This window comes from Spea bombifrons, chromosome 6 (genome assembly GCF_027358695.1).
Source record: "Spea bombifrons isolate aSpeBom1 chromosome 6, aSpeBom1.2.pri, whole genome shotgun sequence".
In the NCBI taxonomy this organism is placed as follows: domain Eukaryota; kingdom Metazoa; phylum Chordata; class Amphibia; order Anura; family Pelobatidae; genus Spea; species Spea bombifrons.
Genome location: NC_071092.1, coordinates 4,205,683 through 4,231,981, shown reverse-complemented (window position 1 = coordinate 4,231,981; position 26,299 = coordinate 4,205,683). Strand labels below are relative to the sequence as shown.

Sequence of the window (26,299 nt, the reverse complement as noted above, 5' to 3'; positions counted from 1 at the left end):
ATAATTTGCTAGAATGAATAGAAAAGTTCCGGAGACTTGCTTGTTGGGTATCCGTTCCCTAGAGCTCGCAATCTAAAGGAAATAGCGTCGGAATCGACAGGCGGTGGGATACGTGCTTTGTGTTATTCTGTAATTCTTCTTGATAGGAGGTTCTTGATTTCTTACTTTAATTAGAATGTTGGCTTTCCCTGTTATTCGCTCATTAACTCTCTTTACTCAAAATAATTTCTTTTACATTCAGGGCTTGTTTTAACCTCTTAATTCCCTGATTTTCTAAAGTTAGAGGACAGAATAACTTCCAGCATGACAGCTGCTGCAGATTGCACCTCCCATCATGCATAGCCGGGGAGTTGTTGTCTCCAGCAGGCGACGGACGGCAGGTGGCGTATCTCCGGATAAAAGCAGTCACTATTTCTGCTGTCTTGTACCCACCGAGAAGGTGTCAGATATTCTGTTCTGGGCAGGGTTGATTTTTTTCAGGTATTTGTGGAGGTGAAGGAATGAGCGCAGACTCTTGTTATTTTTAGAATTCATTCGCTTTTATGAGTCACCTTTTTAAACTGTTTTTTTTGTATTCTGAATGTATTGCGATCTGTTTTTGTATTCAGATTAACAGCTACATTGTAGCAAGAAGTTAGACTATAAGAGACACCAAATAACTTGAAGGGATAAAGGGATTTCTATGGGATAACAGAGAGGATGTTGGACTTTGTCGAGCATATATTGGGCATACATTCCATGTGTTCTTGTTTAGCTTGGTTGCCCAAACTCTCCTGGTAAAGGTCCGTCCTCTAGCTGCCCCTCTATCTACACCTCCATAAAACAAATGCCTCCCACTTTGGTGCAGTTTATGGGGGGGGAGTCATTTTAAAACCACAACAGCAGGACAAAAATATTTCAAACATATAGATGTGATTTGGGTGGTGAATTGGTGATGGGTCTATCAATGTCCATTATCTTGGGTAATGAATATAAATAATATTAATTACAGAGACGTGTGCTTAACCTGCATTCACGGGTAATTTATCGAAACGTGACCTGCTCATTTCTATTGAAAGAAAGAAAATGATAGAAAGGAAGAGAAAAAGAGACAAGAAAAAAAAAGGGAAAAAGAAAAAGAGAAAAACGGAAGAGAAAAGAAAAAAGGAAAAAAAGGAAAAAAGAAAAAAAGGAGAAAAGGAGAAAGAAAGTGAAAAGAGAGAAAAAAAACTAGAACAAAGGGAGAGAAAGGAAAGAGAAAGGAAAGAGAGAAAAAATATAGAAAGACAGAATTAGAAAAAATATAGAGAGAAAGAAAAAAGAAATGAATGCTTTACTTGTGCAGTTTTTAAGGATATACAGGCAGCTCCGCACTGCAGACTATAAAAAACATAATAAAAGACATTGTGTGAATACAGCGCCGGTGAATAGAAATGAAGTCTCTACGCACCGAATATTAACCGTCCGCGCTGAATGTCAATGAATGGCGTAGAATAATCTGCGCTTAGAACGCTACGGGGAGAAGAGATAATTATTCTGTGTGTGAGTGCTGGAATACGGCTGGGCTCCTGACTATAACTCCCATTAGCCCATATACTGAAGTGTATCAGACTATATCTCCCACCAGCTTTCAACCCATTAAAGGCTGATGGGAGTTATAGTCTGTGGGCTTAAAGATTGCAGGCCTCCTTTCCTGAATATTACAGTGGGGGTGACTGTACAGTTAACATATATATATATATATATATATAATAATAATAATAATATATATATAATTTATGATGGGAGCTTAAGACCCAACAGAACACGGAGCATCAGAGGAATACAGAATCCACTAAACCATTTAGATACTAGAGATATTAAAAGTATAATAAAGAGTTATTAAGTAATTTTGAAAATCTAGTATTTGTTAGCTCTGTTATAAAGTTGCGTTGTGTGCATATATAATATTATATGTAACATATCTATGTTGTATGTATGTGTATATTATTATTATTATTATTATTATTATTATTATTATTATTCTCTATCATTTCTATAGCGCTGAAACTTTCCGCAGCGCTTCTTACAGTAATAGATAAGACCTTATTGAATGAAGTAGTATAAATTACTCCTTTAGAACAGGTTTAAGGCACATTCACCGTGCCACCTCTCTACAACTTCATCAAAAAGGTGTTCATTCCGCAGAGTGCCCTGTGTGCCTGGCGCCCTCTGCTGGACATTCTCTGTTATCACATATATCTGCTGGGGTTCCATAGCTACAAACGTCCATATCTATTGAAGGCTTAAACATTTCAGACCTTTACATAGAAACATAGAACCCACCGGCCCCATTCGGCCCCCGTCTAGTCCGCCCGTTTCTCCTGCTGTAAAGACTCAAACTCAACCAGGAGCCATATGCCTATCCCATGCATGTTTAAATTCCCTCACTGTATTAACCTCTACCACTTCTGCTGGGATGCTGTTCCATTTATCTACCACCCTCTCAAAAAAGCGAAAAATCCTCACGTTACATCTCAAATCATATTGTCAGTTTTCCAAAATCTGCCCTATAAATATTCTCGTATATATATATATATCTCCCGGAGACTCGCCTCGATCGTAACGTTTTTAATTTCTGAATCGTCGACTCTCATTTCCTCTCCTGCAACGTTTGCCAAATGCTAACAGAGGCTTCTATTCAAACAGCGCGGGGATATCACCCGTTTGGAGATGCCGTAGATGTTATAGAGGGCGGAATAATCTCGCCCGCATTGTTCTAACACTTTATTAGTTACTGGCGAGGTCTGCCAATAATACAGCGACGGCTCATTCGCCGCACAATCCTCGCGGCAGGAAATGTCGTGCGATTAAATCACCGTTATTCCGCCTTTAGGGTTTTCCTTTGGCACTTTAATAATACAGATTCCAATCTTTTCCCAAATACTTTGCTTTAACTTTTTTTTACTGGAATGATCTCCTGGGAATACATGGCATGGTATGTCCGTATGTACACTACATTTACGTCCATAGCGCCAACACATTCTGTAGCGCTGTTAAAACATTAACGCACATTAAGGGATCATAAGGGATCTCTTGGGATCTTACGATCTATTGGAATTAGGATGGACCTGAATCACGCGTTTCACAATTTCCGTGATCTTATTCACTTGATCATTTACACTAAAAGTTCTAGAACTTTTAACAACTTTAAAACACTTTATTTTTGCTGAAACAATACAGAATTCAGCTTCTTCTATGCTTTTCGGTGTTGAGCGCTTTGGGTCACCTCTTACAGACTAAATGGATCGTCTGTTTTTTTTAAATGTCAGGAACGGAATGTTTATATAAAAATATTTGAGAAGGTTCCGTCTGTGTGTCAGTGTTCTAAATCGGAACACTCTGCAGCCAATGAGAGCAGAGCAGAGACTCCATCTCCCATTGGCTGAATATAACTTCATCTTTAGCAGCACTCACGGGGGCATTAGAGAATTAAAGTTATGTCTGCTTTACCCGTTGTACAGCGCTACGGAATAGGATGGCGATGTATATATATATATATATGTGTGCGTGAACGTATAATTCAGTTGTGTATCTACAGAAATCCCTCTTTTTCCGCCGTGTTTCCAAAATGTAAAAGGCTTTTGTTTCCAAACCCGTAATCACAGCCTGGGACCGTCAGGCCGTTTCCTTGAGATTAAATGCTCACGGAAGGAGACCGGCCCTCGCTCCCCTCCTGCTTCCACGGGCAATATTTTTAGAAATGGGTAAATTACACTGGATTCTCTTTATCGGCGTCCACTTTCCATGCCTCCCTCCTTATGCGTTGGTTGTAAGGTAAGGGCGTTCAGTTAAAGCCCTAAGTGCTTGGATCTCGCTGGATAAAAAAGGGTTTTCTGCAGCTGGAGTTAAAAATAAGATATTTGGGAAACGTTAAAGAGTTAATGTTTTCTTTGAGACTAGGATGTGTATTATCGGTGTTGATGAGGGCTACCCCTGTAGGTGAACAAAGTATCTCTGTAAATGTTATGTTATTTTGTATACATTTATTTTGCATAAATATTTATCCTATTGTCTGTAAATTGTATATAATCACCGAGTTATAAATTAAGCAAATATGAAATATTAAGACTTTCTTTTTAACCTTTTCAGTACTGGCTGAGGGTGACACAGAACTCCTCCCTTTGTGTGGATCAGTTCCTAAATATATATATACATAAAAAAAAATATATATATATATATATATATATATATATATATACTTTTTGCTTTGCCCCCTCCCGCCTTTACAATGTATGGTAACCTTTTTTTCCCTTAAAATATGTAATATTTATTATCATACACATAACCTTTAAAAATGTATGTTACTAGTTTTACAACTTCTATATAGTTCTAGGAAAAAAGAAGAATATTACAGGAGTGCCCCCCCATTCTAATTTTTTTTTAAAATATTATTCAGTTCAATCTCAATGAATTTATTAACATAGAAAACACCTAAAATTAGCAACTGACCTTGTTTTATGTATTTGAGGTTAAAATGCAAGTGTGATTTTGGTAACAAATTCCTGTTAACGACAGTTTTTCCCAATAATTTCAAATATTATTCATAGCATTGGTCCAGAATATTCACTTTTGCATAGATAAACTGTAATTGTGTGAAATCACAAATAGGTAGTGAAAAAATATTATATATTTGCAATTTATTGTTTAATACAGTTTTTCCCTTTTTTATATAAGAATGGTAATTGTTCCATAGCGCATTCCAGAGGAATTCACACCATTCTGCTCGTGTAGGCTCTTGTGTGACTTTGTGATGCGTTCGCTGTGAAGATTTTTTTTGTATTTATCACCCCCAGAAATCATTTACAGTCACGTAACAAAAGCCTTGATGAGCAGCCTGGTTACTTTATGCAGTAAAGGAGTTTAAATTTGCACTTTGCCAAAATGTATCTCGTTAACCAACAATAGGAACCTAACGAGAGCCGCGGCACAAGGGAGAAAGAAGAGCCGTCAAACCGACGTAGTTTGCAGGGATCGGTAACAATGTTTATTTTTTAGCTTATTTTGAATATTCTGAACAATATACATATATATTATCTTTTTTATATCTTTTTTATATATATATATATAGCGCTTCTTACAGTCCCTAAATTCAAAGGGTCTGACGAAACTAGAACCGACAGACTAAGACGAGCCAATACATTGGGTAACGAGGGATCGGCCCATAGGCTTTTATATATATATACGTAGAATCTAATGAGAAGTTGATTAAAAATATGAATTTTTAGCTAAGTTTTTAATTTAATAGAGCCACTTAAAAAGAAACCTCAAAGCCAATTGCCCGATATGCCAAGCCCTGGGCAGATGTGTCTCCTGCGCGTGACGGTCACGCTTATTATTTCTGTGGGACCTGAAGGCTGAAGATACTTCCATCACGCCTTAGGGACCGAAGTGGTTAATACCCACGGTTGTAGGTGCTGAGAACTGTCAGTAGACGTCCTTTGCTAATTGTGTAGATATGATACAAAATCAATAGTGTTGATAGATTTTCACACTGAGCTACAAGGCCGATGTTGACAGCTCCTCACTATGGACTGGCTGAACATGACTAATTATACAGCCCATTGATTTAGCCTTTTCGTTTTGTAACAAGGTCATCAGAACAGGGAATAGTTTGGGCTTTTTTACTCAAGAATTTGGATTTCTGTCTTAAATATAACAAAAATAACCTCATAAACATAAGAACCATGTATCCTTACTTGCTTGGAATCTTTCTCTTGGCGTCCCCAGGACGAGTTGTGAAACCTTCTGGATTTCTTTATCTATGAAGGGTTGGATCCATGGTTTGTTGAGTGTTCTTTGAGTTATGTAGCCTTCTCAGATATATTTCTGTGTAGCGCGAGGTTATATTGGCTGGTCGAGTGCTACTAAAAACGTGAATTTTAGTGGAGAACGGCTGGAAATGGACAAGCGTCGAGGTGGTAATGGGAATGAGAAGGTTGGCTGTTAAAATGAATGCCAGAATTCTGGAGCATTCTGGTTTAAACATATTCTGTTTTAGGGTTACTGTACGTTTATAAAAATCCCCGTTTCACATCCTTGATACAAGCTCTTTAAATAAGGTTTTTTGGTCGTTGACCTGAAAAACAAACAATGAAGACTGGGATGTGACAGAGAGTCAGCCCCAGGTAGTCCCAGAGAGATACCATCCATTGTGCCCATGTTCCATGGCCATCGTCAACTGGATTCATTCTTGGCAAAGTTCTAAGTTGGGAGTCGAACCGTTTCATTGGCTTCTTGCCCAAAATGTAGCACTTAGCACCTAAACATCTCCAGTTTCTGGAATTATCTACCCTTGCAATAAGGTAAGGGCTGATTAGCCGGTAACGTTTGGATGGTTTGATTAACCGACATGGCATGTGTCTTCACAGATGGCAGAAGGTCGGCACTGCAAGATTCACCTCCTAGACGATCGGAAGTTGGAGCTCCTTGTCCAGGTATCTGCTGAGAATTCGTGTTCCCACCTGTCTCTATTTCCAGAGCTCGCGCTTTATCCAGAGTGCTCTGTCTGTGTCTCTTACTGAAGGTGTGAATAAGGAGGTCTCTTGCTGGGTAGTCTCCTCTCCAGAGCTTTGATCATCAGTCACTCTGGTGCCACCATAAAACGTATAGTGTTGTTCTGGAGGCCTTTTAGTCGTCAGATGACTGCGGCAAGCAGTAGACCTCGTTGTAGGACCTCTGGGGAAACATAAATCAAGAGTTTATTGGACTCTGTGGAACAGAAAGGTGATTGACATTTCTGCTTTCCCAGAAGTTCTGCAGCAGCTTTCGTGGATCCATAATTTATGTTAGTTAAGGTAAACTGAATTATCTCCCATAACAGATAATATTAATAGGGCAATGCGGAACCTGGGAAATGTTTCACCTTTAGAATTCCATTTCTTCATTCTACCTTCTGTTCAATGAATCGCTGACATTTATCCTATTTTATAATCTCAGGTATAGTAACCGATTACATGAATTATTAAAAAAAATGAATCCTACTTAGAAATATCTTATAATATAGAAATAGATCAATTATATTTTGGATTTAAAACGAGGAGCTTTAAGGTTTTCAATATGGTTTACAATGTGCCACGTCTGTCTTATCGTGAGATCTCCATGTAGCCGGGTATGCAAATGAATGTCTAGTCCCTCAGTTAATTTGCATACAAGGCCTTGATCCGTGACGATTCACAATGTAGAAAGGGACAACACCGTCTGGTACAGAGCTTCAAAATATATAGGTAAATGGAAATATAAATTATTCATAACAATGATGGAATTATATTTATTTATTATTTTTTTGACAGCCCAAACTTTTATCCCGTGAATTACTGGATCTGGTGGCTTCTCACTTCAACCTAAAAGAGAAGGAATATTTTGGGATTTCGTTCTTGGATGATACGTAAGTGGATGTTCATTTATATGATAAAGTCTTGCTGCTATACACAATGGAAGGGACCAGGGGTGAAAGACTGGGGGTTTATACTAAAGTCTATCTCGCCCTGTTCAATACCCTCAGTCCCCAAGTAGCTTGTCTATGCTATATTTGTCCTAAAACAGCTTGTCTGTGGCATCTTTGCCCCCAAACAGCTTGTTTATGCCATCTTGCCTCCCAAACAGCTTGTCTGTGCCATCTTTGCCGTCAAACAGCTTGTCGGCAGCCCCAAACAGCTTGTCTGTGCCATCTTTGCCACCAAACAGCTCGTCAGCGGCCCCAAACAGCTTGTCTGTGCCATCTTTGCCACCAAACAGCTCGTCAGCGGCCCCAAACAGCTTCTCCGTGCCATCTTTGCCTCCAAACAGCTTGTCTGAAATTCAGACATTCCGACGAATCCCCAACTTTGACAAATGAATTTAAATTTGTACAAGATTCTTTGTTTCTATGTTTTTATTGGGTCTTTTGGGGCTGTAGAACACTGTCATACCCTCACACCCAGAAAACATTCTGAGCTGTAGAAAAAAGGGGCATCAGGGAAGGAAAGAGCGGCGAGAGGATTTTGGGGGCCCAAATAAAAAGCCTGTCCCTTCTAAACAGACTTGGGAGATATGAACTAGTCTTTCCAACGGTGCTGGGCCCTGGGCAACACCTCCTCTCCCAGCTCTCATCGTCTATTTAAATAAATCTTTGTCATATCGCGTAAGGAAAGCTGTGCTGAGATGGTCTTTTTTTCTTGCAGGGGTCAGTACGCCTGGCTGCAGTTGGATCAAAGAGTTCTCGATCATGATTTTCCAAAGAAATCCGACCCGGTGACACTTTATTTTGTTGTTCGGTAAGTCGCCATTTATGTCTTCATTATCAGTGTTTAAGTTCAGTCATTTAACACATAACACTTTATTAACATGTCTCCGTTCTAAGCCAAAAATAAACTATATTATAATAGAATAAGCATTTTTTACCCTAAAAAGGGAAGTAGCATTTATGGTTCTGTTTTTTTTTTTTTTTTTACTACCATTAAAAACCATATCTACCAGGAAGGGGAAATTAGTAATTTACATAAATAAAAGATAATAATAATAATAATAATAATAATAATAATAATAATAATAATAATAATAATAAAAAAACACTGGAAAAAATTACACGGATTTTTCCCTTTGTCACACCATAAAATTCACAACATATGTTTTATTTTTAATAAATATTTTTAATATGGAATAATGGTTTGCGTCTAGACGGCCGAGAGAGTCAAAAGCCCGCTGTTTTGGTCATTTGAAACATTATTTTCAGAGGGGAGGCTGACTTCCACTCCTAGATACAATGTGTCGGCTTCTGGGAGCAGGAGCCTGTCTCCACATCTCCTCAACAACTTCAACTCTTGTAACCCTTAGCCAGCCTGCTTATGGATGAGGGTGATGAGAGCTGTGGTTGGACTGTTGTTTAATAAATTGAGGATGTCCATTTGTGAGTCCAGTCGCGCACGGAATCTGTGTTCAGTTTGTTACCAGCAGGGGGCAGTCACTGCACAATAAGTCACTATGAGCCGGAGGAAGTAGTCTACGCCAGTAACTTCTTCCCAGCAGACAGCGCATCCTGTGGGTGTTAGCAGCTGACACTTGCGAACATTCTCCTGTTTCCAACCTGACTCAGCTAAACACGTCCATAAAACAACCTGTGAACCAGGTCAGAAGTGCGCAAAGAATCTTTGATTCAGATCATTATACTTTCATTTGACGTTATTTAATAACACATTCGGTTCAGGCGCAGCAGGTCTTAAGGCGTGATAATTTATTAAACTTTTATAAGAAATCTTGCCAACAAATAATTAATTTCAGTATTTATTTTTTTGTAACAGTCAGGCATTTAATTATTTATTGAAACTTAATCATACCTGGGAACTCGCGGGGTTTGCCCCTCAGTCTCTGGGTTTTTGCCCCATTCTCTTTTTTTGTACATAAAACGTAACTTTATTTCTTACAATTAGAATTCCCAAAAAGTTCAGAAAAGGGACCCAAATAGCCTATTGCAGCCTTTTAACGGATCCACTTAACACGGGGTGGTCATTTAAGTATTAGCGCTCCTACGGCCCTGAAAGGGTTAATGTCTCTTTTTCTGCCCTGGGGGCTTCCAACTCATATGTTCTATTACCCCTGACGTAAGAAGGCTGCAGCTGTCCGCTGCCACCCGCACCTGTCTGCCAAAAGAAGGATCGTATGATAACGCAACATACAAAGCGTTCAAGCTGAGATATCTACACGGAGATGCCATGCCTTTATTAGCCTGGGTTTGTTTTGTTTTTTTTGTGTTGTTTTTGTTTTGTTATTTGCAATAAAAGCAGACAAAACGAGTTTAAAAAGACCCCCATGATTTATCGGGGGAGGGGATTCGGAGACATAACATGAGACTTTTTTTTTTTTTTTCTAACACAGATTTCCTGCTCTTGAAAGTTCTGTCTGAGACTTCAAGTTCCTTATTTAACCTGAGAGACACCCTCATATCTGATCGCTTTTAACCCTTGATTATTTTTTTTCTCCTTACCAACTTGCTTAATTTTTACTGCTCATCAATAGTCGACAATACTTGTACCCGACGCGTTTCAGCGCCAAATCCACCTGGAAATACAAGACCAATAATTGGACCGGCCATGTGCACACAATTATGTATTATGTATAGCTACAGATACAATGGGTTAAGCTTCTGTTTTGACCACCATTTAGGAGATCGTGACAGTAGTTTGTGCTGTGAAATGCGTTGGTGTTTTAGAACTCTATAATGCCAGCATTAACACTTTAATTCCTGCCGCCTGCCTGAATTATATTCTGACACAGAGCCCTCGCTGGGCCACTAAAAAAAATTATATAATATTTAGAGCAAAGGGGATGTTGTTTCAACGAGAAGACCAGCCAAACCGGAATGATCGGTTTGCCTGGGATGAATATCTGTCACAGACCGCACGCTGTCCTGAAACTGAGTCAACCGTGGGTTCAGCGCAATGCATGATTTAACTCCTTATGACAGGTGGACCTGCTGGAGCGGGGGGGGGGGTTGGTGCCAGTGTAATGCTCATTGGCTGGATCACCAGTACAGAAAGAGTTAAAGGGTTGAGGTTTAAAGTCATCGCAAAGCCGTAGACAAACCTGTAGGGTTTAGAACATGGGTTGGGACGCTGAGAGGAGCAAGCAAGGTATAGCAAGTCCCAACCTCCTACACCCCGCGAAACCATCCACAAGCAGATGTTTGAGCGGGTTATAGGTGAGCTGGGGTGAGAAAAAACATGTCACAGACAAAGGTGCAGCCAAGGAGGGGTTAAAGACAAGGGCTCTGCATAATGTATAGTTAAAACTGGTTAATACATGAATATTTTGAGCTATGCATTATGGAAGAGCAACTATGTCAGTCCTACAATCAACAGTAATCAGCCAAGCAACAGTAGGGGAAAGATGTGTGTTAATACACGGTGTTAGAGTGAGTGAGTGTGTAAGTGTATGATGTTTGAGTGAGTGTGTTAGTGTATAGTGGTAGAGTGAGTAGGTGGGTTAATGTATAGTGTTAGAGTGAGTAGGTGTGTAAGTGTATGATGTTTGAGTGAGTGTGTTAGTGTATAGTGGTAGAGTGAGTAGGTGGGTTAGTGTATAGTGTTAGAGTGAGTAGGTGTGTAAGTGTATGATGTTTGAGTGAGTGTGTTAGTGTATAGTGGTAGAGTGAGTAGGTGGGTTAGTGTATAGTGTTAGAGTGAGTAGGTGTGTAAGTGTATGATGTTTGAGTGAGTGTGTTAGTGTATAGTGGTAGAGTGAGTAGGTGTGTTAGTGTATAGTGTTAGAGTGAGTAGGTGGGTTAGTGTATAGTGGCAGAGTGAGTGGGAGTGTTAATGTATGGTGTCAGAATGAGTGGGTGTGTTAGTGTATGGTGTTAGAGTGAGTATATGAGTTAGTGTATAGTGTTAGTGTGAGTGTTAATGTATGATGTTATAGTGAGTAGGTGTGTTAGTGTATGGTGTTAGAGTAAGTATATGAGTTAGTGTATAGTGTTAGTGTGAGTGTTAATGTACGATGTTAGAGTGAGTGTATGCTGTTTAAACTCACCCCTGCAGTAAGTGTTCTCCAAAAATTACATACCACTTACCTCCACCCCATACCGCTTACCTCCACCCCATACCGCTTACCTCCACCCCATACCGCTTACCTCCACCCCATACCACTTACCTCCACCCCATACCACTTACCTCCACCCCATACTGCTCACCTCCACAGGTTCTTTGGGGGTCTCTCCTAAGTGCAGGAATGCACAAGTTAGGCAAAATTTGTTAAACTGAGAGTTTATAGGAATCTGAATCCAAAAGTCTCGGCTTCAGTATTTATGTCTCGTCTATCTTTTTTTTTTTTTAATGTTTTAATCAACAAAGAACCCCAGGGATTACAGAGCTCTGAGAGATTGCAGAATTATCACAATGATTGTGGGTTTCTTTTGTCCGTTTGATGTATGGCCGTAGTTGCGAAGCTCCTTGCGAGGCGCGCACGCACACGTATGATTAAAGTCCCATTAATACGCATTCTCCGCCAGCTCGGATCCCACCAGCTAATCCTTCATGGAGCCGCTTTTTAATTTTAAAACACGCCAGGAATTCTAGCTTCTTGTTAGATTCCTGGTAAAAAAGGCTATTTTTTTTTTTGGGATATTGCCCTCCAGAACCCAGTCCAACTAGACCTGATTTTACAGTTTCCAGGATTAACACTTTCAGTACCAGTGCTGGTTAACGTTCTTATACCTTATTAATAACTGGCGCATGACCAAGAAGACACCCTGCTTAACAGATCAGGCCCATCGAATACATGTTAAAATTATATTATTAATTAATTATTAATAATGTATCTGCTCAATAAGTCCAAATAAGGGTAACGCAATCTTTCTTTTCTTCTTTTTTTTTTTAAATGGCCAGATGATTGATATGAGTGACAGGTTGTTTAGTAAATTACAATCAGGTATCCTGACCCGGTGACCTGCGTTGTTGACTTACATGACCTATGTCCACACAGAAGGACCTACCTTTCACCCATGTTGGAGATCAATCACCTGACATGTTCCTGACACGTAAAAAGGTGCCTCATTCATCATTTTTGCCAGGAAGATTTAATCGTCATGTGACACAGCGCTATGTTGCTAAAAAAAAACCTGATGATTTGTCTAAGTGGAACGGCACCTTTAAAGTTCTGCTTCGTTTTGCTTTAACGCCTTGGCTCGCGATACCGATCTGTGACTCGATACATCGTAACAAAACCGGCAGCATTGTCCTCAAAGTCATTTAATAGCCGATTTATTGTTGGATGGAATTTAAGGTAGAAACACTGGGTTTTGAGTTACAGTTTTAAAAGTTCGTTTCAAGACACCGAGTCCTCCCCACACCCTACCCAAGTATTTGAATGAAAGGGAGAAAAGCTCCTAACCCCCGTGGTCTTCTCTGCGGATGGGGCTTGGATCTAAACCGGCATCTCCTATGGATCATTTTATAAGTAAAACGCGATATATCGACTTTTATGCCATAAAAAAAGAGTATTTTCTTGTGGGTGAGAGCTATTAGTAATCAAGCGATAGTATTCAGTATTGGTAGTTTCTGACCAGTATACAAACCATGGTGCCCGGCCTCTACCACTTCTGCTGGGAGGCTGTTCCATTGTATGCCGATGCAGAATGCAAAACAACCAAAGGAAATTAAGATGGGAAATAAATTCCAAAAATGGCAAAGAGTTACACATTTTTCCGTAACTCAAGTTTTCTGTCCCCATTTTCTCTTCCGAGTGACCCATTGTACAGCGCTGCGGAATATGATGGCGCTATAAAAAAAATAAAATAAATAAATAATAATGAATGACATGCAAAGGATACCATTATTCTTATCTGGCCGTAGCATGTGCGCGTGTATTGGATAATATTCTTTAATTAAATTATGAGGTCATAGGAAACGGAAGAAGCTTCCTCTAATCTATATTACGAGACCACAAGTGTCTCTCCTTCGCGTAAATACCCGATTATCTCTATTGAACACAAACGCCGGCATTGACAGGAGAGAGAAGCCGACATCACCGATGGGTGGGAGCAGCGAGGACGCGGAATCTTAATACGCTAACCGGGTAACCGGAACATAATTATGTTTTTTTTACCCAAAATTGTGTTTTTTTCGTTAAAGTCCCCCTATATATTTCTTATAATAAGAGGGCGGTTTGGAATAGAAATGCGGCAAGGATAAGAGACATAATTTATCATTTGGAAACTCTGTATTTTGGGATTATTATTATTTCTTTATTTTTGTTATTTAAACAATAGCCAGATTCCGGTTCCGAAGTTGCGTATTTATCCTCACAGAGCGCTTTTCCTGTCTACGTTCTGCATGAAAAAAAAAAACACAGGAAAAATTATTTTTGGACAGGAACGCTTATCGGCGTCAACAGAAATTCTAGCTTTTTGTTCATTCTCTTCTCGCAAGGCGGAATATAGAAATGTATCGAGAAGCTCTGAGTGCACAGAAATGCTAAATAATGAATACATTAAATCAATAAAACAATTGTAAAAGTATACATTATATACACTACAAAAGGTTAGGATCGTTTAGGAATTTCTTTCATTTTGAAAGAAAAGCAGATTTTGTCCATTAAAATAACATGAAATGGATCAGAAATCCAGCACAGACGGGGTTAATGGTGTAAATGACTATTGTAGCTGGAAACGGCTGTTTTTTAATGGAATCTCTTCATAGGCGTACAGAGGCCCTTTATCACTCCCATCACTCCTTTATCCCTCCCATCACTCCTGTGTTCCAGTGGCCCTTTATCACTCCCATCACTCCTGTGTTCCAATGGCCCTTTATCACTCCCATCACTCCTGTGCTCCATTGGCCCTTTATCACTCCCATCACTCCTGTGTTCCAATGGCCCTTTATCACTCCCATCACTCCTGTGTTCCAATGGCCCTTTATCACTCCCATCACTCCTGTGTTCCAATGGCCCTTTATCACTCCCATCACTCCTGTGTTCCAATGGCCCTTTATCACTCCCATCACACCTGTGTTCCAATGGCTCTTTATCACTCCCATCACTCCTGTGTTCCAATGGCCCTTTATCACTCCCATCACTCCTGTGTTCCAATGGCCCTTTATCACTCCCATCACTCCTGTGTTCCAATGGCCCTTTATCACTCCCATCACTCCTGTGTTCCAATGGCCCTTTATCACTCCCATCACACCTGTGTTCCAATGGCTCTTTATCACTCCCATCACTCCTGTGTTCCAATGGCCCTTTATCACTCCCATCACTCCTGTGTTCCAATGGCCCTTTATCACTCCCATCACTCCTGTGTTCCAATGGCACGTTGTGTTCTTTGATCCAAGTTTAAGTTTAATAGGCTGATTGATGCTTTTGTAATTATGTTACATCCAGAAATGTCTTTGTTTCCATGAGAACAGCTCAGTGACCCCAAGCTTTTGGACAGTATTGTACATGAATAAACGTATATATTGTATATAATGATTATATGGACCAAATATTGAAACCCCAAACTTAGAGAATCATCTCTAAAACATGATTTTTATTGGCATCCATCTCAAAAAATGTCAATGAACATAGAGTAGCTCCGAATCACCCGGATTTAAATATTTTGTAACCGGCAGTAAGGATACGCGGAGTTAAATTTGGTTACCGGTTATTTGACATTCAGTCTCCTTCTATAACTCAACAGGAAAGAGGAGCTAAATTTGCATCCCCAGAAGGATCCTGATTGTGATCGATCCACGCAGCGATCGCTCAGATAAACCGTTTGTGAGGTCATAGAAGAATTTGCTTCATTTTGGGTTTTTTTTTGTCTTTTTCAGCTTCTACATTGAAAGTATAACTTTTCTGAAGGAGAACACCACCGTGGAACTGTTCTTCCTCAACGCAAAGGCTTGTGTGTTTAAGGTAACGTATCGCTTTCCTGAGCGAATATTTACACAATCCACGCAAATGTACGGAGCGTACGAGGGATACGGGAAGGTGATTGGGGAGGAAAAAGGGAAAATAGGCTTATATTAGATTCAGTCTGTTCTAAAGAGCTTACAGTTTCTGCAAATAAGGCTGCTAGAGCACAGAATAAAGAGGGAATGTTAGAACAAGAGGCCATCGTTTAAAACTATAGGATTAGAGGCTTAGATGGAATGGACGGGAGTTTTATTTTACTAAGGGGGTGGTAGATAAGTTGAACAGCCTCCCAGCAGAAGTGGTAGAGGGTAATACAGTGAGGGGATTTAAACATGCATGGGATAGACATACGGCTCCTGAATCTAAGACGAGACCAACGACTGATTAAGGTTTGTAGGGGCCGGATGGGGCCGATCTGACCTCAGTGTTCCCGGTACATCTCGTTTATGCGCAGAGAGATGGATCCAGTCCAGTGTTTATCAGAATAATGTAAATACTCGTTTCCTGGTGAGGACGGCATATCCGTCAAACTTCATAACATTTAGACATTTGTGAATGGATCCGGTGTATTTGGCGACGCACCTGTCGTAATCTGCGTATCCTAGCAACCATTGTTTCATTGTTATTATTATTATTATTATTTATCAGGATAACAAACTTGTATGAAAACCCAGATTGAACAGAATCGATTCTCTTAACCCCTTTACACCATAGTTAAAAAAAAAGGAAACCTTTGTTCTTTTCAAGACTTTAGGGGTTAATTTGTAATGTAATTTGACCCAAACTTTTGTGGTGGGGGGGGTAAATAATTCTAGGGTTTTTTGTTTTTTTTTATTGCAGTTCCATATTTGACCACTTGGTGTATCTAAAAAAAAAAAAAAAAAGATCTGACCCTTAGACTCTTGAAATATTAACCCTTTAATAGCTCATCGTGAAGATTCTCTGTAGCGATTCACCAAATGAGTTACGTAAATGGCTCTAATACCGGTCGCCATGGAAACCTTGACATATAAAGGGTCATCACTCAATTATTAGGCAGATCCTTTGTTATTATCCCCTTTTTTTTGGGGGGGGGCATAATATTCGGCCATTTGGTTCGTTTCCCAGGCTGTTACCTCTTAATGTTTTATAACTGATTTGGCGGCAAGTAGGCCAACAGGTGAGTAAAAAAAAAAGCAGAACCGAAGCGAGCAGAGCGTCGATCACCGAGCGCCGGCTCGGCCAATTCCGTTAATTATTGTCGGAGTGTCGCTCGGGAAGCCGCCAGATATCCGGAACGCGGCTGGGGGGGGGGTTCACCAGGTTCACCTGTGCCGTGCGTTCCCACGGACAAAAAACAGAACCTGTCCAGCTACCTCGAAAAATAACGGCCCATGGAATCCCGTGAATGTCGCGCGTTACATAAACGTTTCAAACGTGCAGAAAAGCCATTATTTCTCCTTAAATCTATTCTCTTTATAACCCCCCCCCATAGGAATCTGTTAGCAGAGGCGGCGGTCTGTGCGCCGTTACAAGAATAAAGCGAATGTATTTGTTATAAGCCGTCCGAGGAATCGGCTCGCCGCTATATAGATTGCATTGTGTTGGGTAGTAAAGCTCTCGCTGACAGCAGAAACCCGATACACAGAGCTGCAAAGGACTGCCGGCGCTCTGAGCTGTCTCTGTGTCTCTCTCGGCGTCTCTCTCGGCGTCTCTCTCTGTGTGTCTCTCGGCGTCTCTCTCTGTGTGTCTCTCGGCGTCTCTCTCTGTGTGTCTCTCGGCGTGTCGTCCCACCTCTCTATTGTGTGTCTCTTGATGGTTTTATGCTCTCTGTCTCTTTTGTTCTCACTTCTTGCTGAGAGTTCGGGATTCTTACTATGAGTCCCAGCTGTGTGTCAGAATCCCCTCTGGCAGCTTTCCCCTACGATATGCACTGTCCTCCTCTTCCAGATCACCAAAGCTTAGGGGGGTCCGGATATCCCCTTTAACTGGCACTTATCAAAAATATACTAAATGCCCAAATTATAGCCATAACCTCCTTGCTTGATACATTTTTATGGACTTGTATCTGGTTTTGGGTCAGGACTTTCCTGACAATCCCAGGACATATGGGATCTATGCAGCGGAGTCACATGATAAAGATATAGCAACACACTTTCTAAATGAGCTGACTCTGGGAATTCTGAAATATTAACCCTTTAATAGCCCACTGTGAATATTCTATGTAGCGATTTGCCAGATCACTCTAATACCGGTCATCATGGAAACCTTGTCACCTGCATTCAAGCAGGGATATTAACCTTAACATACTAGGAGCAAAAGCATCAACTGGGAGTCATATATGATCACGAGGGGGAAGAATAGGAAGGAGTCAGACTGTGTGACCCGGAGCATCTGCCCCTGAGACCCTGAGATTGGGGCAAAAGTCCTGAGACCCCGGGGCAAACCCTGAGCGTTCTCGACATGTAAGGAAGGTGAATGACGTTAATGTTACTGTCTGGTCAACTTCTACAGGTCAGAGAGCAGCCTCGCACCCTCGCACACCCTCTATAATTCCCATTGTTACAGGGGTGCGGCGCGCATGAATGAGAGATTAATAACCCGTTAACACTTTGCAGGCTGATGCTAGAATCTTTTTAACACTTTCACTGTCAGCTACAATGTCTGACTATGGAAAAAGCGATGGCTCGGCGAGCAAACGCGGAATAAAATCCTTTCCATTGGGATTTTGATGGCAATTATGGTTTTTTTTCAGTAAATTCATAAACAAAAAAAATTCAGAATATTCAGAATTAATTTCACGATTAAAATGAAAGAACAGAAAATAAATCCCTGAGGCAAAAGGCCAATTTAACTCAAATACATGCCTTTCGTTGATTCAATTGAGAAAGGGATAACGGGAGTGCCCCCCCGGAGAGAAAATTAGGTCATCGGGGAGGCGGAGCTTAGGAGTGTCACTCAAACTGGCAGCGCATGTGCAATATGCATTCTCCAGGGTGGTCCCGAATTCTGCTGTCCCCCCCGAGCTCTACCTCTCTCACAAAAAAACACAACAGAGGTAGAGCTCAACAGGACAGCGCAATAGAGTCGCAAAATCGGGACTGTCCCGTGCAAAGCAGGACAGTTGGGAGGCATGGTTTGCTAATACTGTAAGCCAATTCCAGTTAACTACTACTACTTAATTCCCAGATTGCGTCACATAAATGCAGGTCACGTTAATTACCTGCATGTCACGGTGCCTCTCGCATTCAGCCCCGACCTGTCTCTGCCCCCCCCCCCGAGACTCGGGATTTAATAATTCACTTTTATTGCCCTACTTTTAATAGGGTGCCTGAACCAGTCCCAGAGCGCAGCGAGGAGCGAGGAGCTGCCGTCGGGTCATAAAATTAGAGGCGGTTTTAATAGCTTGGCAAGTGAAGCCCGATGCTTTTAAAAACAATTATTCTCATTTATACGCGGAAATAAAAAAAATCATTAAAATGTTTCATGTTCTAAAAACAGTAGGGAGTCTGTAGTGCAAAATAAGGAAGGTGGCCCGCATTGCCCATAGAGGTAATGTAAGGAAGTTTTACTTTACTAAGAGGGTAGTAGGTAAGTGGAACGGCCTCCCAGCAGTGGCGTTAATACAGTGAGGGGGATTAAGCACGCGTGGGATAGACATATGGCTCCTGAATCTAAGACGAGACCAACGACTGATTAAGGTTTCAGTCTTTACAGCAGGAGAAACGGGCGACTAGACGGGGGCCGAATGGGGCCGGTCTGCCGGCGGGGCTCAGCAGAGTTTGAAAATTCTGAATTTAGAATTCTGCAAATATCTTTTGAAAAGTTTCCGTCCCTTTAAGAGCAGCGGCTTCCCCGCAATGAATGCTTTATAAAGAAGAACAAAAACCTTTTAGCGATGCATGAAAACACAAAGGGGGGGGTGGCGGGGGCAACGGAGCTGCCCGTCAGGACTGCCCGTGTGCACACGGGGATCTTATCACTGGGCATCGGGCAAGACCATTCGCACCCGGGGGGGGGGGGGAGCAGTGCAACCCAATCTACTCTACCAGGGTAATAGAGAACGGGGTGCAGGTCGCGTATAGAGAAGGCGTCCCTCGGGGTAGAACGTCAGCGCTTCCCAACTTTGTGGTTTATGGCGAAGAGAAACTTCCCTTTGTCTGTAACCGAAGCCTCCGGGGACGAGCCACCCCCGCGCCCCGGAATGGTACGTCCTATTATTGTGTTTGAACTTGAGCAGTGACAGGCGTTTAATAAGCGGTCGCCCGACGAGCTCCCGGCTCCTCGCTCACCCTCCGTCTTCTCGCTTTGTTCACAGGGGCAGATCGAGGTGGACAGCGAGACGGTCTTTAAGTTGGCGGCGCTCATTCTGCAGGTAAGGACTTCGCTCGACAAACTGCAACAAAAGTTTCTTTCCGGGGCGATGGAAACATTTTAACAAATAAAGGGATTTAACAAAGTACAGGAGGGAGGATTATTTCCGAGGAGGAGAAAAGTTACAACAAAGAGACCGGAATCTAACGCTAGAGGCTTAGATGGAACTTTTACTTTACGGAGAGTGTGGTAGATAAGTGGAACAGCCTCCCAGCAGAAGTGGTAGGTAAGGGGAACAGCAGACATGCTAGAGGCTACTTTTTCTGCTACATTGCATCAATTAGATTATTACGTTTAAGTTTATTCATCGCCAAACTGCAAGCAACAGCTTCGCCCGAAATATGTATATTATATATATATATAAAAATACCGTAGCTGCCGAACGATACAGATCCCAATAAAACAGGACTATTCATGCCTTTTCTGCATCAGCGTCACATTCTCGTCACGTCAGGGGTTAATTCCCAAAGCAAGCGTTGGAAACGTTAATCTCTGTGGCTTTTGTTCCCCTGTCATGTTTCTGGGGCTGGCTGGGAGTTGTCAGAGTTACAGTTTATTTATAATGCTAAATAACTGATTTTTAAAACAAAATTTGTATTATTTGAGAGATTTTGTTATTTTCATGCGGATTTCACTCTTATTTCCCCCGTTTTAATCCGCCATCGTGCGTCGGTGACTATTAATAAGGCGACGTAATATAATGCAGCAGCAATAAGCGACTCCCATTATTCCGAGCCAGCACCTCGCTCAGCATGATGGCATATATCAAATATTACCAGCCGGGTGTCCTATTATGGTGTTACATAACCCCCCCCAGCACGTGAAGGGTTAATTTCTCCGCTATTATTTGGCACCTGCTATAAAAGTGCCTCTCGGGGCTCCAGAAACGTCACCCGATTACCACGCTACCGATTAAATAAATTCTATGCTCTTTGTTTGCCTTAAATAATAATAATAATAATAATAATAATAATGAAAATAAATAATAATAATAATAATAAAAAATACAAATAAACAACAAATCAAAACATATATATATATAAAAAGTGGCTTGAGCGATCCCAAGTTCCCAAAACTCTTTGTCATTCGGGGTAACCTTATCCCTAAACCAAGCGGTTTTGAATTCCTTAACAGTCACCGTCTGCTACTACCTTTGCTGGGCGGCTGTTCTATATATCTCCTACCTCCCTTTATAATAATGACTCCGCCCCTCGCCCCGGGTTAACTGTCTTATTTAAAAAATGCTTCCTTCTTAAAGTTAACGTTTTAACGTTTTTTTCTTGGCCCTTCCTTCGCTCCTGATTGTCAAGGTGCCTTTCGAGTCCTTCGTGTGACTTCATATTCATCGCTCTCCGCGTATCCGCCTTCTGATCCATACATGATGAAGGGCCGACCCCGGGGGGGGGGGATTTTCTTGCAAGAAGTGCCCCATAGTATAGGGGCAATATAATTTAACCCTTTCCCGTTTTAACCTCATTCCTTGTTTTTTTCTCTCTTGCAGGAGGCCAGAGGAGACTACAGCAGGTAAGGACTCAATCTCGTAAACGTCTCGCCCGCTCGCGCTCGCTGTCGTCGTCGGGTCTGAACCAGTGGGCATCGCTGCCAAAAGTCTGCTTTACTGGGAATTTTTTACCCTCGGGGCATTTGAATCATGTCTGAGGTGGAGGGAGAGGGGGCTCTGCTCTGAAACGGGGAAGATAAGGAAAGTACCGCCGCTCCAAAAATAGCTTTGAATAACATCATCCGCTTTTCAGCCCAAAATATATCAGGAGGAACGCGTAGGGGGGGCAGCCGCCTGCGCATGTCATTGGCACAGCTTACCGGCCCTGGTGTGCTTCTTGGGAAGGAGGCGGCGGATCAGGGGAGCGGACCCCCGTTTTATCTCTTAATTAACACTTATTTGGGGGATAGTCTGTCTTCTGCTATTCTTTTTGCGTTTCTTCACGTAGCGCCCGCAGATTCAGTAGCGCGGTTAGAATCGGGGACACTGGAAATATTTAGCAAAGGCAAGTTGGAATGGCAGATAACCCGGTACGAGAGGAGAGGGGGCCGGGCTCTAGAGAGATTACAATCCATTGGGAAGAAGATGTATGATTCGCATTGTACAGCGCTGCAGACTATGTTGGTGCTATATAAATAATCAATAATAATAATAATTAGAATGATCTCATATAATGCCTTGTCTTCCGAGCGCTTGCATCATCAACAAAACTCAGCCGGAGAAGCTAAATTCCTGATGGGATGCGGATGATCCCCGCTTTATTCACTAAAGCAGACGGTGTCTCAGTGCGTCTTCACGTCTGCCGTTAATCTGCCGCGGCGGGTGACTAACGCGGTCTGGGGGCTAATAAGAGGCGGAAAGCATCAGACTGAGATTAATGAGGTTTAAGAAATGGAATGTTACGCGTTGTGAGAGATTCAAACAGCTTTAATGGCGACGAAAACTATTAGATTTGGGAATTTATGGGGTTTTTTTTTCTAGCGTGGTCTCCCGGAAGGATCTATTTAGGGCTGTCCTCTAACTAGCTTTAGACTCCATCGCTCCAGGTCACCCAGACGTTGCTTGGGGATGATAGGTTGGTAGCTCAGTGACAATCGAATGAACAAAAATCGCCGCATGTTGATAAATCTCAGTGCGATGGGATAGTGGGGGGGGAGTAGTAATTAGAAGCCAAAATGGAGGACACTTTGTATGTAGGGGGAGGTTCGATTTTTAGGTCCCTGACTTCCATATGCAATATGAAGGACCAAGCTTAACAAGCTTCTTCAGGGATAAGCTGGCCCTGCATAATGCATAGTTCAATCAGTCAAGGAATCTAGCTGATTCCTGCTCGCCAAAATCTTGCTACAGCAGAAGCTCACTGGGGTTGGAGCTGCATGGTGCAGATGGGAATCATTGAGCTGGGAGGTCCCCAACAAACTCCTGCCTTAGTGAATAAAACCCTATTGTGGAAGACAGGTCCATTATAAGTCATGTCTAGCTTCATGCAAGAAAAAAGCTGGTGATGATACTTCATGACCTCTCAGTATCTCAAGAGGTTCCACATCACAATGGGGGTCCAGCCACACCAGTGGGGTCCTTAAACAAATGCGGCAGATTAACATTTAGGCAAGGCACATTTGTTCCATATTTACAGTCTAGAAATTCTATCTAGAAAACCTAAAGAAGAAAACCTTAACCGTCACCCCTACAGTTCTTTACTTCCCTTTAAGGGACTCCCTTGTGAAGCCTTGGTGAGCTCCTGGCATGACGCGTGGTTGTAGTTGTATAATATTGGACAGATGTCCCGAATTCATGTATTTTGGGTATAATTCCACAACTCTACGCAAGTACTCTACGGAAATCCGTACAACTCTACGCTCTGTTTACCCTCGAATCACTTTCTTTTTTTCTGGCGAGCCTTCTCCATAGTAACCCCCGGATTTAGGGAAAGTCTTTGGACTTGGGATAGAGTAATACCCATTAGACGTGACTCACTGAGCAAATACGGAGCAGAAAGGTCACCCGCGGGGCTGTTAATCATTTACCGCGTTGCCTCTCTCAGAGCGAACAAAGATAAAAAAAAATATTATGATCCCCAGCGACTTAGTAGAACAGTAACTTCTGTCCACTTGAACTTGAGACTTTCTCTTCGACAAACCGGAACCTTCAACATAACCGAGTTTGTAGCAAATCTACTTCTACATCCAACGATACATTGTAACGTTCACACGTTGACACCTTGATGGAATGTTAGATGATACAAGTAGGTTTACAACTACCGAAGGGGAAGTCGTTTTCCTTTAGAGTTGGTCAAATTCCCGTCTTATCTCAGGATCCTCATCAGCATTTTATGCAGGAACGTTGGTGGATCAGCTATAGGTCTTCTCCTCCAATGATTATATTGTCGACTGTTCAGAATGGAACTTCAACCGAAGACTCAATTTTCTTTTTGAGTTATATCCAGTTGTCTCTGGCAGGTGATGGTAGGGGCTAGCAGACTCGCCACAGTCTTGAAAGAGATGCCGTGATGCTAGAAACACAAAAAGACGCTAAACTACACCACCAAAAAAAAGCCCGGAAAATATAGTATAAAATATAATAAAAAGTACTCAAAAAAAGAATAAAATAGTCATTACTGGCATTTAATGGTTTCCCAGTTAATGTTATCTAGTTTTGTTCCGTTCTCCTGCCCGTGAATCTGTTTTCCATGCGCGGCTCATCGTCGCCTTCTCATTACCAAACTTTGTCAAAATTATAGACTCGTTGTCCTGGATTAATAGTGATTTGCTGTTCCAGACATCTTACGTTTGGAGATTCCTTCCGAACGATGGATACTCCCATGAAATGTAGGGCAAGTCATAAAGCAAGAGAAGGCTCTTTGCCAAGAGCTATCATTTTCTATATTATTTTCCTTGGGAGAGTCAGAAATTTAGATGTAATGTAGGGGTTACATTACAGAGACGTGGTAGATAAACAGAAGAACCTCCCAGCAGAGGTGGTAGAGGGTAATATAGTGAGGGTATTAAACATGCATGGGATGGACATACGGCTCCTGAATCTAAGACGAGACCAACGACTGATTAAGGTTTGAGTCTTTACAGCAGGAGAAACGGGCAGACTAGACGGGGGCCGAATGGGGCCGATCTGCCTCTAAATAAGATTTGCTCAAAGATCCCTCATCGTTACCATAGACGAAATGGCTGTTTTTGGTACAGGGCTCATAGTCCTGAGACTGAAGACCGTGGCCTAGCAAAGAGGGTATTGTACCCCAAGAGAACTGTTTGTTTGGTTGTTTTTGTTTGTGTGTTTTGCGTCGTGAATTGGTTAATGAATTTTCAAGCAGTTCCAACAATTTATCTCGGCAGTAACAGACTTTCCATGCGTGTTCAAGATTTAAAAACTAACCGCGACTGTTTTCTCCCTGACCCATAATCCGTAACGGTAAATTATTTTGATAAATAACACTAGTTTGATTCATTTGTAATTATATCTGAAGGGTTAGCAGAATTCATTGATGCCGCTGACAATGGCTTCATTCATAAATCACTTCTTTAGTAAATAAGACTCTTGTCTTCCTGCTCGTTCGCCTCCAACATTATAAAAAAAGTCTGTGTCAAGGTCTGCTGTCAGGTACACTTTATAAAAGACATTAATAATTAAAAAAGGGATAAAAAATATACTTTCCCTGGTGAAATTTTAGCTAAATATCCACGTCTTATAATCTTCTCAAACGTTTGTAGTTGGATAACGATAGCAGTGAATTTTTAAAAATGTAATAAATATAATACGTTTTTAAGTTAGCAAAGTTTTTATATACACGACCGTTCAAAAGTTTGGGGTCACTGATTGCATGGAAAACAAGGAACACAGGAGTGATGGGAGTGAACACAGGAGTGATGGGAGTGATAAAGGGCCATTGGAACACAGGAGTGATGGGAGTGATAAAGGGCCGCTGGAACACGGGAGTGATGGGAGTGATAAAGGGCCATTGGAACGCAGGAGTGATGGGAGTGATAAAGGGCCATTGGAACACAGGAGTGATGGGACTGATAAAGGGCCATTGGAACACAGGAGTGATGGGAGTCATAAAGGGCCATTGGAACACAGGAGTGATGGGAGTGATAAAGGGCCATTGGAACACAGGAGTGATGGGAGTCATAAAGGGCCATTGGAACACAGGAGTGATGGGAGTGATAAAGGCCCTTGGAACACAGGAGTGATGGGAGTGATAAAGGGCCGTTGGAACAAAGGAGTAATGGGAGTGATAAAGAGCCATTGGAACACAGAAGTGATGGGAGTGATAAAGAGCCATTGGAACACAGGAGTGATGGGAGTGATAAAGGGCCATTGGAACACAGGAGTGATGGGAGTGATAAAGGGCCATTGGAACATAGGAGTGATGGGAGTGATAAAGGGCCATTGGAACACAGGAGTGATGGGAGTCATAAAGGGCCATTGGAACACAGGAGTGATGGGAGTGATAAAGGCCCTTGGAACACAGGAGTGATGGGAGTGATAAAGGGCCATTGGAACACAGGAGTGATGGGAGTGATAAAGGGCCATTGGAACACGGGAGTGATGGGAGTGATAAAGGGCCATTGGAACACAGGAGTGATGGGAGTGATAAAGGGCCTCTGTACGCCTATGAAGAGATTCCATAAAAAATAATCCGTTTCCAGCTACAATAGTCATTTACAGCATTAACCCCTTCTGTGCTGGATTTCTGATCCATTTCATGTTCTTTTAATGGACAAAATCTGCTTTACTTTCAAAAACAATAACATTTCTAAGTGACCTCACACGTTTGAAGCATAGTGTGTGTATATAGTGTATTATGTGTGACCCCTAGTTTATAGATATACCCTCGTTCATTCTGTTGTGACCGCTGGGCTGACTGCCAACCGACAGGTGTACAAAAAAAAAAGTATTATTTTGTTCTTTTGTGCCGGATGATGGCATTTTACCAACCCGCACAACCAAATAAGGGATGTTTAGTTCCCCAAAGTCGGGAGTCAGCAGCTTCTGGAATTAACGTGATACTTGGCACACGATTTCTTACAAGAAGCTTTTTATTCTCGA

At 41.7% G+C, this 26,299-nt stretch overlaps 1 protein-coding gene across 4 annotated transcripts in view; it reads left to right on the top strand.

Annotated features, from left to right (window-relative positions):
* The window catches only part of FRMD4B (FERM domain containing 4B), a 70,273-nt gene that overhangs the window by 15,738 nt on the left and 28,236 nt on the right, over positions 1 to 26,299 (top strand). For all 4 annotated transcript variants that reach the window (XM_053470131.1, XM_053470130.1, XM_053470133.1 and 1 more), the window contains exons 2-7: positions 6,390 to 6,455; positions 7,311 to 7,405; positions 8,181 to 8,273; positions 15,300 to 15,384; positions 19,682 to 19,738; positions 21,239 to 21,261. In XM_053470131.1, the coding sequence (XP_053326106.1) occupies positions 6,390 to 6,455; positions 7,311 to 7,405; positions 8,181 to 8,273; positions 15,300 to 15,384; positions 19,682 to 19,738; positions 21,239 to 21,261 (419 nt within the window). The remainder of the gene's footprint in view (positions 1 to 6,389; positions 6,456 to 7,310; positions 7,406 to 8,180; positions 8,274 to 15,299; positions 15,385 to 19,681; positions 19,739 to 21,238; positions 21,262 to 26,299) is intronic.